Source organism: Thunnus albacares, chromosome 9 (assembly GCF_914725855.1).
Source record: "Thunnus albacares chromosome 9, fThuAlb1.1, whole genome shotgun sequence".
Lineage (NCBI taxonomy): Eukaryota > Metazoa > Chordata > Actinopteri > Scombriformes > Scombridae > Thunnus > Thunnus albacares.
Window position 1 is genome coordinate 20,773,920 of NC_058114.1, and position 14,899 is coordinate 20,788,818.

A 14,899-nucleotide genomic window follows, 5' to 3' on the forward strand; every position below is an offset into this window, starting at 1 on the left:
TACAAATAATAACATAAACATAAATTTTGTGGAATATTGCATAATTTTTAACCTCTTTTTACCACAAACTGTTACTTAAATTAAAGTTTACAGGGGGCTGCTCTGTTTGGTGGAGCCAACAATGACTCATAAACATCAACAATACAAGGGGCCAAAAATAGACACTGCAGTTTGCAAGTCGCAAGCCAAAAAGGTTGGAAACCACTAGTTTAATCTTTAGCAATGCATTGTATTTCATAAGCATATAAAATGTTTTTGAATGTAAAATCTAAATCTGAAAAGTAACTAGTAACTATAGCTGTCAAAAGTACAACATTTCCCTCTGAAGTGTAGTGGAGCTGGAATATAAAGTAGCATAAAATGGAAAGTACCTCAACACTGTAGGCTGGCTAAGTAAAGTACTTGAGTAAATACACTTAGTTTCTTTACATCACTGTTTGCAGACAGATGTCTGAACATCCTTTTAACAAAGTGAACTTCAGAATCAGGTTTGCACATACAAGGAATTTGCCCTGGTGTTGTGGTGCATAACAGTCAAAAATATACACAGAGTTAAGTGATCCTAAATAATATAAAAAAGAAAGAAATTATTTACAATAATAAATATGTAAAATATATTCCAAGTGAGAAGAGCTGCTGCAAGTTTAAATTTTAAATTGAAGAGAGTGAGATGAGATATACAGAATATTGACCAAAAGTAAACAGTATAACAATGATAATACTTCAGCTTGTGAATGTCTTGTAGGCCTCTGTAAAGTTCAGTAAAAACAAACAGCACAGCAGGATGAGCACGATGTGTAGATGCAGCTCTGTGACAGATGGGCGTTGCCCGTCCAGTCAGATGTCAGACACGCCTCCAGAAGGAAGCCTTCCTCTCAAGCAAACTTGGTAATTTAACAAACCAGTCAAGGCCCGCCCAAAACGCCCACGAGCTCTGTTTTCATTCGCTGTGCCTCTGCCAATCAATTATATCCCAAGCGACGTCAACATCAGCGCCACACCGGGGCTGAGGAGTGGGTGACGAGCCGAGGAGCGATCACCACCACCAGGAAAAAAAAAATACCAGGAGCGATAAAATGCACGGACTACAGTGGTCCATCTGACTGTCAGTAAGACGTTTTCGCATTTTTTGGGGAAGGTTTGAGATCTTTTGAAGAACACTAGCTCTGTGAAATGAAGGTCCTCTGTCAGGCCGAGCTCTCTGCTTTTTAGCTAGTTGGCTGCAATTTCAGGGATGGCTAGCTGAGCTAACCTAGCTAGCTAACAGTTAGCTCGCCCATTTAGCTCCCCTGGTCACTGGGTGCCTCGGTCTCCTAGGAGGATAACTGCTCTTGAGCTCAATTTAGAAAGCGTTGGTTTCATTCGGATAAAGGTTGTCGTCCATCGAGTGCTTGAAGCAGTGAGCTAGTCTGTCTTGTCTGCTCGTTAGATGGACAGTTTGACGGGCGCTCATTGTCACTGCGCGGGCGGACAGTGTTGGTTTCGGGGCGGCTAGGCTCGTACTCGGCCGGGCAACCAGCAGAGGGATTGTACAAATGTGGCAGTGGCAGCCAGTAGTGTCCCACTATCTCTGGGACCGAATTTGCTCGTTGTAAATTTAAAAAACGGATTTTGATGAGTGTTAGGCTTACGAGCTAACCAGCTACGCGGGAAAGCGATTAAAAAGTGTTGGCAGACTGAAAATTCATCAACTTGTAACGGTTGCTCGTTTATAACGTCAGCAGCATTTAGCTTGCAAGCTAGTCAAGAGAGTGATCCAAACAAATTCAGCTGTTTGGGACAGTGCATTAAAGACAATGATTATTTACACCATCTGTAGTCATCCAAGATGTTCAAGGACATGTTGCATTGCAAATTTTCAGTGATCAGCTGTCAGTCCCTGTAGCCTGAGGATTTACGTAAGACTTTGACTAAGCTGTCAAATATTTGACACTTGACAGCAGTTTTACCATCAAGAAGGAAGGCCGGATTCTGCAGCAAGCTCCATTATCAGAGTCTGGATATAACTTGTTGAAAACGGACTGTTGCTCAGAGGGGATTTTATTTATTTGTGTGAGGTGTAGCCCTGCGCCCCTTGTCAGACGGGCTTTTCAGCTCATGCGGTGATGACTTTAGACTCCATGATGGCTTGTTGCCTGAGTGAGGAGGCGAAGGAGTCCAAACGAATCAACGCCGAGATCGAGAAACAACTCCGGCGAGACAAGAGAGATGCAAGAAGGGAGCTGAAGCTTCTTCTGCTGGGTAAGCCTGCATGATCCAAACATGTTTCACACACTGTTTCACGTTGGCATGGCTGGACACTTCATCTCAAACCTCTAACACACACACACACACAGCAGATAATGTTTAAGCTATTGATATTGATTTGTTTTTATTGTGCCAGTTACACATGCAAAACACTGCACCCACAAATTGCACATGCCACATAACCTGGGTCACCACAGGATTTGTCTGTGATGTGATATGCAAATCAAAATCTAGATGTGGTTCACATGGTGTTTCAAATCTAATGGCAGCTAGTAATGGGAGACCTAAGAGCTGCCACTCACTCAGGAATTTAAGTAAACTTATATATATATAACTTATATTATATATTATATATATATATATATATATATATATATATATATATATATATATATATATATACATTTTTTTTGTAACAGTGAAATTTACTCCAAAATTGTGTCTGCACTGGGTTTGTTTAAAGCTACCATAATCTCTCACCTTTTGTCACAGCTTGTGTCATAGTTTTTGCTGTCATTTTGCTTCTCTTTAATCTAAAAGCCCTTTGACTGTCAGAGTGACAGCAAGCTTGGAAACAAGACAAATCAGATGACCAATCAAAAGATAACAGAGGCAGGAGAATAGCTTCACTACCTCATTCACGAGCATTTATCTGTGTTGCTTTGAGCATATTTGACTTGTCTGCCATGTCAGCGTTTCAGTATAATTTAATGAGACGTCATTAGACCATGACAGTAGTTCTCAACCTTTTTTTGCTGTCAAGGAACCCCAAATTGATACATATCAGGCCAAGGACTTATATTTGATAAGATATAGTCTCAGTTACTCCATAACTGTTTATACTCTAGATTGGCAGATTAAAAGTGAAAAGTGTGAAACCATGAACAGAATAGTCATTCTTATTTTCTCATTGGGATAACTTCTAGTCAACAAAATAAAATATTCCCCATTTTTCTGGAACCCCTTCAAGGACCCCAGGTTGAGAACCGCTGGACTATGATATGCCTTTGCTACAACTCACAAAACACACATAGAAATTGCTTTTATATGGTATAACTTTATATCATACAATTGGATTAGCACTCCTGCTGCCATTTGCTAGTATTTTTGTGGCAAAAAGATGGTAACATTGCTGTAAATCTGGACTTTTGTTTAAGGTCATAAAAATCTATGTGATCATCCTCTGAATTGAAAAGTGATAATATTTGTGAGTGGTGAAGGTTTTTTCCTTGAATTATGTAGATTATCAAGCATGAGTTATGCTAAATAAAGTTTTTTTTCACAACTAACAGTTCCCTCTTATTAGCACCCTCACTGTAGCTGTGTTTAACATTGCTGCAGTCTGTAAAATGAGCCTTTTAATGATGAAAACTTGTTGGTTTTAATTAAGGCTGTTACGAGGGCGACAGTATTCTCTCGTTGTCTGGGCTAGAAAAGGCCTTCACTGAGGTGGCCCTCTCTGGGAAATAACTGTTCTCCAGAGAGTAGGCCGTGTCATCCACAGACTCATTTTCATGTTTAACGAAGGGTAGCAGAGACGATGTAATTTTCTTTTTTTTTAATGTTATGTTATCTTGCTCTCTTTGGGAGAAAGCTGTCTTTTTGTTTGTTTTCCACTACAGTGAAGTCAAAGTTTAAGGTTAGCTACAGAACAGCATCACTAGAGCTGCTGTGGATTGGGTGTCACGCTAAAAGACACTTCAGCAGCTCTGTGTTTTGCTGTCAAAGGTGACTGAAGCCAAACTTTCTGGTTCTAAGGATGCTCTCACTCACTCATAGCTGCAGCTACTTTGATCACTGAAAAGAACAAGATTGCAATTGTAACTGTCTCCTTTTTCTCAGTTCTTATACACTCCCTATTTATGAGTAGTAGTATTGCTCTCAGAACCTCAGGGGAGGTGTACTTGTTGAATGCTGGAAACATAATAATTCAGTAAGTAGAGTAGTGTATGACGAGAATAGGTTTTCAGATCCATTTAAAAAATAAAAAAACCCTCTATTGACAAAAACAATGCAGAATGGTTGTCAGTGGAACAACTAGTCTAGAGGTGGGATAGGATCACTGATGTAAGATCAAGTTTTTCTGGCCTCAATCTCAATCCGAGTCCTTTTTAATATTGGATATCTGCAGCTACTGAGTCCCATCCGACACTTATATTTACATATCAGCAGACGATATGCAGTGTTGATTAATATGTATCTGACACATTGAAATAACAGGTGTAACCTTCCAACTTTAGTACACATTTTTTCATGAGCTACTTAATCTGAGTTCCAAAGGTCCTGGTTCCAAACTATTATATTATTGATAAGCTTTAATTATTGATATGATCTGAATGAAATTTTAACTGGAGAAAGTGACTCCTGAGAAGACATATCACTCTGTTGGAGTTGTTGGAACCACAGAAACACTCAGTCCACTTACAATTGAACAGCATTGTTATAGACTGGAGGTTCTCTCCTCACAAATGGTCTTTGTCTTATTACAGACGCCGCGCTTGAAGAGAGCACACAAACCCGACAACAGCCAAGTTTGATTTTACTCACAGAATAAACATTAACTTGAGACGGCTGATCTGATCTGCCGCCGTCAATGTTTGTCATTGTAACAGGCAAAAGTGACGGTCAGCGACAGCTAAAGATGAGAAGCTGCAAGCTGAGTGTTTTGTACACTGCTTTTCCCAATGAGAAACGGAGAGTTAGCTGGGAGTTGAGCGAATTTGTGTATTTTGCACAGCCTGAATCATTTTTCACAATTGCATTCTCTAATTTTCACTAATGCATATGAGCTAAATGCTTGCACTGTATGCTGTTGTGAAGGCCTAGCAGGCTGAAGTGGACAAAACACAGTAGAGTACAGTAATAAAAAGGTTGACTTTGTTTTCGTTGATTGATTCTTTAAAATGTACCCGGATCAGCCCGATACGGATCCATAGGATCGGTTTGAGATGTCTCTAGATAGGATAGGACAAGATCTCCATCACTGGCCTTTAACCTCATTTACATTTAATCGCATCATGTATCTTGGGCAGATTGGATAGCTTTGGAGGTGGTTGATGTAGAAAAGGTGTAAATCCATTTGTCTCCTGAAGATACATATGTAATCTTAATTACGAACTGTAACTACATCAGTATGTGGAAGCTGAAATGTCATTACCTCATTCTCTCTCATTAAAGCGACCGGAAGAAAGCGGCTCTAGCGATTTCAAAACATATGGTCATACATAAGGTGCAACGAGCTGTTGAAGCGTTTATCTGATCCCCGGTTAGCGCTGTATGATCTGTGTGAGAGAGAAAGCATTAATCTGTATGGGTGAGGGGGTGGCGTGAGTGATATCCTGTGGAAAACTTTCGTCTCACTCTTAATTCATAAACGCATTTCATTCATATGTTTGTGTTAGGGTGGATGTTTATGGATAGTTGCTAGCTATCTAGCTGAACTGTTATTGTTTTAATTTAACTGCCAAAGTGCACACGTCATTCTTCTTCTGGAGTTTTTATCCATTACCAAACAGCTTCAGGTGCATTACAACCACTCTTGTATTAGAGTTGGACCGACCCTGATTTGCATGTAGTCCACGAAAACCAAGACCGATGCAGTTGCATTTGTGATCTGGCTAACTCTGACAGATACAATCAGTTGCCACTTTATTAGGTGCACCTAGATAAAGCTGACTCAGCATGATACAACAGTCCTGCAATAAATCAACCTTCATGAGGAATATAATGTTCAGTTTTTATTTCATCTGTTTTAAAGGGGTGTTGATTTATTTTATGGTCATTTTGGAGACTGTAGTTCGTGCTGCTGTTGAACCGTATTGTGTTATACTAAGAGATGTTTCTAATGTTTAGTCTACCCTGATTCATATAAATGTGATGGACAATATATATGTGTGTGTATGTATATATATGTATATATATGTATATATATATGTGTGTGTGTGTATGTGTGTGTGTATGTGTGTATATATATATATATATATATATATATATATATATATATATATATATATATATATATATATATATATATATATATATATATATATAAAAATAAAAATAAAAATAAAAATAAAATCTCTGTTGGTTCAGTCAGCCAACATATTGCCACACATTGATTGATTAGAAATATTAAAATGATGTTATTGTCCTGCTTTCTCTGCTAACATGAGATGCTGGGATGGTGACTCATTGAAAGAGATTAATTTGGAAGACATCACCTTTCTGCCCTCACCACCCAATTTTTTTGATGAAAATGTTAAAGTGCAAATTGCAGGAGCCATCTTTTGTTTCAGCGTGTGGTGGGAGTGTGCTGTCACATTATTTAATCTTATGTGAAAGGGATCTAAGCACTATCAAGCTACAGTGTGAGTTATAGTGCTCTCCGGTCGTTTCACTTCATTTGGAACCTATTATAGGATTCTTTCATCCTTTTTATAGACCTTCACACATAGTGTAGCTTTTTATTATGTTTTTGGCTGCATATGTATCTTGTCTTGAATCTTTTATCTACAGTGACTTATGACTTATTAAATTCACTGTTGGATTTCATATTTTTGCCAATTTGCTAACAAATGTTGCTCTAAGAGCGTAAACATTGCAGCTATAACCAAATGTTTCAGTTTTATGCTGGAAATGTTAAACCGTGGGATTGCTCTGACTCACATTTGTTCATTACGCGGTTCTAAATTGCATATTAATGCTCAAAACCTTTCATTTAAGTGTCGTGGTTCTACTTGTCTGAAGTTTGGTTTGATGCAGTGTGAAATGCTGCCTATAAGGAGAACTTGAGGTTTTGTCTGATGTTTTAAGCGGAGGCAATTATTCCAGCTGTTTGTCAGCAACAGGCTGGCTTTCCTCAGTGGTGTGGTTAGCTAGTGCATGGCAGACATGCAGACTGAGGAAGAGCCGGGGTCAGAGGAGTGCTCTGCCGCCTGCTCTGTAGCTAATGAAAGTCACAAGTAATTAAATGTGTACAGCCGGAGCCCAGGGAGCTGCAGTAACAACACCAGTTTGTGAGGTTTCTTCAGTAAATAGGACCTTTTTCGTGTGTGTGTGTGTGTGTGTGTGTGTGTGTGTGTGTGTGTGTGTGTGTGTGTATGTGTGTGTGTCAAACTGCTGACGTAAATTTTAACATTTGTATCTTCGCTAACTGGAATTGACAGATGCACTCTAAAGTATACAAGGGATCTGATAATGAGCGTGCAACAGCAAGAGTCTGATAGTTATCAATAATAGGCCTGATCGTTTTCTCTGGATTATGACATTAGAGTTGCAACTAAAGATTATTTTCATTATTGGTTAATCTGCTTGTTATTTTCTTGATTGATTGCTTGGTCTATAAAACATTAGAAAATTGATGGAAAAAAGCCAAAGATGGTTACAAAATGTCCTGTTTTGTCAAACAAAACTAAAGATATTCTTTAGTTAAGATGAGGAAAAGCAGCAGATTATCTCATTTTTAGAAGCCGGAACCATCAAACGTTTGGAATTTGTGCTTGAAAAATGTCTTATACAATTAATTGATTATCAAAATAGTTGCAGATCAGATTTCTCTCGCTCAACCAATCAATGAATCAACCGATTGTTGCAGCTCTATATTACATACCAACTTATTCCACTATAACAAGAAATGTTGTAATAACTAGAAAAATGTCATAAATTAAAATGTCATGAAAGTATATTGTTATGAGGAAAAAAAGATTGCTAGAAAAAGAAAGGTGTATGTGACGCATTGTGGCAAACAGTGACTTCCACTTTTCCAGTGTGGATCCACAGCTGACTGAAGGTTAAGTCAGTCATGGATAAAAAATCCTGTAAACCATGCACTAATGCAGTACTGCACAAATGCTATTTATCTACATCTGTAGAAATGTATTCATATTGTGCAAACCTGTTTCAAAGCAGGCCGAACAGGAGCATTTAACTCACCTCTCTTACACGTTACTTGCATCGGTTGTGCTTCCTACATTACATAATACAAGATCACATCATATTTGTCTGGAATGGTCTTGAGTAATGCATTTACAAACTTGATAAGAGGAGGTGCTACTTACACTCCAAAACTGCCTAGTCTGCATGTTCTGTGTTTGAGAACCAGTTAATCTTTGTGTTTCATCATTTTATAACCTTAATGGCCAAATATTGTCTTTTGATCACAGTCCAGTCGTACTTATGACGCACTGTTATGCCACCAAGCAAATGCCACCAGGCAGCAGACTTGTATAACAGGGGTGCGTCGCCTCGACTGAAATAAAGACCACTCTCGCTAATGTCAGAGGAAACATAACAAAAAGAGCAAATGTGCCATATCACACAGCAATATATATATATATATATATATATATATATATATATATATATATATATATATATATATATATATATATATATATATATATATATATATATATATATATATATATATATATATATATATATGAATGTGTAGTAGATCCAGACTCATCTAGTAACTGAGTTGCGTCAAGAATGAGGTGCATCATGATCTGTCTGATTCAGTTCAGCAGGTGCAAAAGAAAACCCTCTTGAGTTTTTAAAGGTAAAGTATATCAATCAGGCTGTGACAAGGTAATGTCACAATCAGGCAGGTGTGTATGATTACAAAAAATCTGTTTTTTTTTTTTTTGTTTGTTTGTTTTTTTTTTACATATATTTGTGTGTTTGTGTGTGTGTGTTTCAGAGAGGGTAAAACAATACTGAAAGTGCTTTTTAAGGCAGGAATGTTGACACATGAGCAATATTATGTCTAGTACGCGGAACCACTCCAAAAAAAAAACATAAAGCTCAGAGCTAAGTAGTTTAAATAGTTTTGACATTCATCTTTTGAAACACAGTTACCTGGATTCATTTTTTTTCTCACGTGTAGTTGTTGCCTGTCTGGGCATTACGCACCTCATGTGAAAGCTCCCTATGAGGAACAACAAAGAGAGAGAGCACATAGCAGAGTCACATTCAAATCCACGACATCAGGAGCGCCTTCTGTACACCTGAACAAGCTAAGGCCCAAAGCAGCACGGGATATTTACCTTAACTCATAATTGAAATAGGAGTCAGGATACTATACACACACACATACTGTGCACACACTTAATCTGTCAGTGTGCACACCGCTCAAACAGGTCGGTAGTATCTGGGTTAATGAGTGTTTGTTTTTTGGCAACACCCAAGGATGTCTCACGCATGGAGCCTACCTACGCCTATTATGGTTGCTCTTAGTAAGTCTTACAGTAAGCCAAGCAGATAAGCCCTGTGTTAGCCATATTTATTTGGATCTCTGTTAGCTGCTGCCAAGGTAACAACAGGCCTGGAAGGGGTTGTTTTTTTTTTGGTTGTTTTTTTTTTTTTTTGGTTTTTCTTTTTTTCTAGAAATAACAAAATTGCAGACAGTACAGATGAACAACCCACACACAAAGAGGATAAAATGACCCAAAAGAGACTTGTGAGAGTGAGTGTACATACAGTAGCATCGTGGGCAATCGCAGGGCTGCCCTGTGCTGTGTATCCCAGCTATCCTCATAGGCACAATAGTACTGCTGAAGGCAGAGTTGGCAGATGCTTTCCTGTATCCTTACTCCCACAACTGTATGTCTAACAGTACCGACTGACTCTCGGCCAAGGTTGATAATGCTAATCATCACCCCACGTGAGCTTATTTCCCAGAAATCTCTGCTAGACTCATACAGCCTGACCTGGCACTCTGGTGTGACTGTGCCAACTAACTGCCAGTTATTTCAGTCAAATGCATATTGGTTTATGTTGAAATAGAGTTTTCTATCCACCATGAAAGTCACATGCACTTCCAAGTCTGTTCCATTTAGCAGTAAATTGTGTCTAAGCAGATCAAACCCTTTCAACCAGTTATTGCAGCTATCAGTGGGATAATGAATAAATTTGGATTACACTGCTCAATAAATTACAGCCAGGACATCTTTTATTTTATGACCCAGTATGACTTGTGTGGTACCTTCTTTCCTCTCAGCATTACCAGCCATTGCTGGTCTAACATTTATTGTGATGGGCTTTTGGTGATTTTAGTTTATTTCTAAAATTATTTATTGGTTAATCAAGAAGTTGATTAAAGGAAAATTAATCAGTGATAATTGTGATTAGGGCTGCAACTAACTATTAGTTTCATTATTGATTAATCTGCCGATTGTCCTCTCAATTAATTGTTTTGTCAATAAAATGTCAGAAAATAGAGAAAAATACCCATTTAAATTTCTTAAAGCATGTATGACAGAAATTCAAATTCTTACATGTGAGAAGCTGCAACCACTGAATATTATAAGTGATTATTTGATTACCAAAATAGTTGCCAGTGAATTTTATTTCGATCGACGAATCGATTAATTGACTACGGCATTTGTTGCGTAAAAATATCAAACATTTTAATCAAACTCTTATTTTCCAACAAGTGAAATTGTAGGCTTTGCTGCTTTTCACTGTCAAATATCATTCTTCAAGTAATGCCGCGTTTTTAATAATTTTTGGACAACAACAGAAGAATAAGATATATCAGGCTTTGGAAACACAATACTCATTGTTGATTTTGGTCTTTTTATGGGATTTGTTGACAATAAGAAAAATATAGAAAATCACCAGCTTTATCCTTTAACTCCTATAACAGCCTACATGAGTCTTATGTTTTACCTGTAAGACTCTATTTTAATGCCTTTTTTCATCATCAGTCATATGAAAACATCGCATTATTTCTGCCTAATATTTAAACTTTTTCTTAAACTACTTTTTATGCCCCATAGGTATCAGTAAAAACTGTATCTTAATGTTCTAGACAGCCAGAAAAAGAGCCCATGATCCATCCATGCTCCTGATGTAAAAGGAGGCCGTGTTAGTCCACTTTGTGTATGTGATGTAAGTATACCTGCACCGTATCACCCATCCCAACTATTATTTTTTTCCTACGTATGCAATCCCAAGCTCCTTTGCCTGGTAGATGAAAAATTGAGTTTCACAGTGTGGTACGAAGGCAAGGCAGGTAGGTGTTTGTAGTTCTGCACTGTTTGTCTGGCAGCTCTGTTGCTTGAGCAAACTGATGTTGACACACCCAGAGTTTCGGCAGTTATGTGGCATTTAGACCTGTGAAAGACTGCCCAGTTCTTCTCATGTCACCGCCTGCCGGGCTTGTTATTATCGACACATACAGCCCAATTAAAACCTTCTCATATCGCTTTATGTCTTGATTTATGTCAGATGTCTATGGCAGAGGATTGGACACCAAGACACATGTTTTGTTTTGTTTTGTTGTTTTTTTTTTTCCTCCCAAGAAAAAAAAAAGATGACTGTAGCTAATAAAAAGATGGAAATGTTGAATTAACCTGCAACTATGGAACATACTCAGAGTCTTAAGTTTTGAATACCTAAAAAGACAAAAGGCTTCAAAGTTCTTTTGTGTGTTTACATAGCAACACATCAGCAATGGGCAAGTTCCCAACTACGTCTTGGACTAGAAAGAAGGAAGGGAAGTTGAAGATGGATTAGACACACAGTTAGTGCTAGACTGCAAACTGCAAAACCTCTGTCCAGTGGGAAATACTGCTGCTCCGGTACAACTAGCATTTTCATTAAATGGGAACCAAAATAGGCAAAATGATTAAATTGACATCTAAGTCCTTTAGAAGGAAAAATATGCTAGGAATTTTCTCAAAACTGGAATAGAGATCCTGTGCCTGCCGCCCCCACCTATCTCTATCTGTCTTTCTCATTCTGTCTCTCGACATAGATCTTTATGTGCTCTTACAGACACACTTGCTCTATGAAGACACATTTCAAACATCTAAAAGCAGCAACAGGGGAGATTTGGATCCTCATCCCTCCCACCCATTCCTACAAGTCGCCCTATTTCTTAAGAGGGCATGTGAAAAATGTCATTCAGACTGTCTTTGAAGTGAGTAGATGAAGATGTAGCTATAAATGCCAAGACATGGATGGTTAGTTGGAAGAATGGTCTGACTTGGCAGGTGCGGTTTGAGGAAATATCTGACTGTCTAAACTATCAGATGGATGTGTTGGGGTTTTTTTTAATTTTATTTTTAGATCGATTCGAGTTCTCTGTCTTTCTGAAGACGAGATGGACTAAAGATATGTACCAGCGGCTTGATATTTTGCGGTTGCTGAATAAATGTTTCATCTTTAACAGTCTTACGCCAGCATTTGTTCAGCTGTATTATTTTGCTTCTGCAACTCACATGCTACAAATTATTGTAAACAAGCAATGGACAGCTGTGCAATAAATGCCTGATTGTGAAGAACTTTATAATCAAGTTTTAGTGTTATATTGGATTTCATTAGTATATTGCGAGGCGTGCACAGATGGGACAAATTACTGGAGCACCTTACAGTGTAATACAGTCCAGGAACTCCTGACAATATAATGTAATCCAATACAACAGAACCACCAACTGTCAGTAGCCAAATAAATATCATCCTGTTCCCAAATCAAATATTAAATTTAACATATTTACTCATTTCCTTTTTCAACGCTGTTGTATTTGGAAGTAGAATATTGTAAAGATGTTGTTTTTATTATGTTAACCCATTGTATGTAATGACTCGATATTCTTCTACATATGTTATCATGTACACTGATATCTATAAATCTGGCTGATATCAGGCCTTTTTGTCACTGGTTGTACTGTTGTAGCAGAAATTATGTTTTGATATGTTTATTTCTGATGAAGGTTCCTGCTATCCACCTATTACTAATTTCCTCGTCTTTTATATGTCCCTTGTGGTCTTGTCTCAGCTGTCTTGTAGCTATACATATAACCAGTGGGAGGAAGACTGGCGGGTGGAGGGGATCCATCTTGTTACTGGGAACAGTAACATGGGAAATAAATATGAAACAATTTTTATCTCCCACACACCCTCTTCTCAAGCAAGCAGGAGTTACTGTGCACTGTAGCATCTGCCAGTATGGAAACCCGAGCACTATAGTAGATGGGCGATACGGCGAAAACATCATATCACAATTTTTTTCAGGCAGGATCACAATCCACGATCTTATCACGATTCTTTTTCATGGTGGTTTTGAAGACTATTTTGCAAGTTACTGAATAGTACTTGGTATTCCTGGGCTACTGTAGAAACATGGCAGTGCAACATGGACCCACTCCCTATGTAGATATAGAGGGCTCATTCAAAGGCAATGAAAGCACAGTGGTTCTTATTTTTCAGGTGATTAAGCATTAATTAAAACATACTTATGAACATTATGTTACATTTTTGCCATGTCCATTCAGCTAGATGCCACTAAATTCTACACACTGCGCCTTTAAAACAAACAATTCCATAAATAAAGAAGAGCAGTTGCATTAAAAAGAAGAAAGTCTATTTTGCCTTGTTTAAAATGGACATTGCAGTGGAAAACCAAACTAGTGTCACAGCTGAAAAGCAAATAGTTGTGTGGAAGCTAGCGGCTAGCAGGTTGTGCATCATTTAAAAAAAGGCACCAACACAGTACACTGAGCTGACATCATGCTAGCTTGCAGCAGGACAGAAGTTTGTGCTACCGGTTAGCAGGCAAGCTAACTGCTAAACGGTGGCATTTACCCGCAGCCCAGCTGTCAGTTTAACATGATGTGCAGCAGGTGAGCCTCCTAGCAGGACATTAAAACTGCGGTAGATTTCACCAGCAGATTCGAGATGTGGCACAAGGTGCTCGCTATGTTGGTGCTGTTACCCATTAGCCTCCTATTAGCAGACTGTGCTCCGTCACAGAGCTGAACTGATACAATGTGCACTGTAGCACAATACTAATGATCTCTCTGTGAAGGCAGATCGTGGTGACGTTTTAATCGTTCGCGATCTAATATTGTCATATCACACACCCCTACACTATAGTGACGCTGTGAAACGGTCCATGCACTGACAGTAAAGTTAGACATATAGTCTTTTTACTCTGCAAATGCTGAGTCAGTCAGGCAGCCTTTCAATGAAATAGTTTCAAGAACTAAGTAGACCCCGGACCTAAAAGTTCCTTAAGTGCATTTTGTGTTTCTACCACATCCCAAGAACTGCAGAGATTTTTATTAACAATGGCTTTGTTCCATACATGAAGACAGCAACATTTAGCATTTATGTTGTGTTATATGACATCAGAAGTGGAAATACCACAAAGGAAAAACACCTGTTCACATTTTAGCAAGGGTTACGGTTTGTTGTGGGGATGTTACTTTGAAAGCTTTGCTACTTGTTCCAGGGAATGGTTCTAATTGCTGATTAGAGTGTAAATGATTGGTTTCCATTCAGGGCTGAATGATTTAAAAAAAAATAAAAAAATTAATTGCGGTTATTTTGACTGATATCGCAATTGTGATATGATTTGTGATATTAGAGGGAATGATAATTTTTACATCTTTATTCTCATTTTGATTGAAAAACATTAAAATGATTATGTTGTGATTTTTGCGGGGATCTGTACAAAACAAAGATGTTTTCTTAAGTCTATAGAATATGATGTGTATGCCAGGACGTCTCTGCAGCATGACAACATTTAATTTAAAATGGTATTTTGACACACGTTTTACCTTTAACAAGTACTGCACCTCCTGCGATCTGGAAAATTGCAGTAGAAGATTGATTGTTCAGATCTATTTCCATTATTACATAGTGA

The 14,899-nt window shown here is 38.1% G+C and overlaps 1 protein-coding gene across 2 annotated transcripts in view; it reads left to right on the forward strand.

Moving 5' to 3' along the window:
• Positions 1–668: 668 nt before the first annotated feature.
• The window catches only part of LOC122988444 (guanine nucleotide-binding protein G(q) subunit alpha-like), a 37,097-nt gene continuing 22,866 nt past the window's right edge, over positions 669–14,899 (forward strand). The window contains exon 1 of one of the 2 annotated variants that reach the window (XM_044360736.1): positions 669–2,241. In XM_044360736.1, coding sequence (XP_044216671.1) covers positions 2,106–2,241 — 136 coding nt within the window. In that variant the 5' untranslated portion in view covers positions 669–2,105. The remainder of the gene's footprint in view (positions 2,242–14,899) is intronic. The other variant, XM_044360735.1, reaches the window with a different exon arrangement.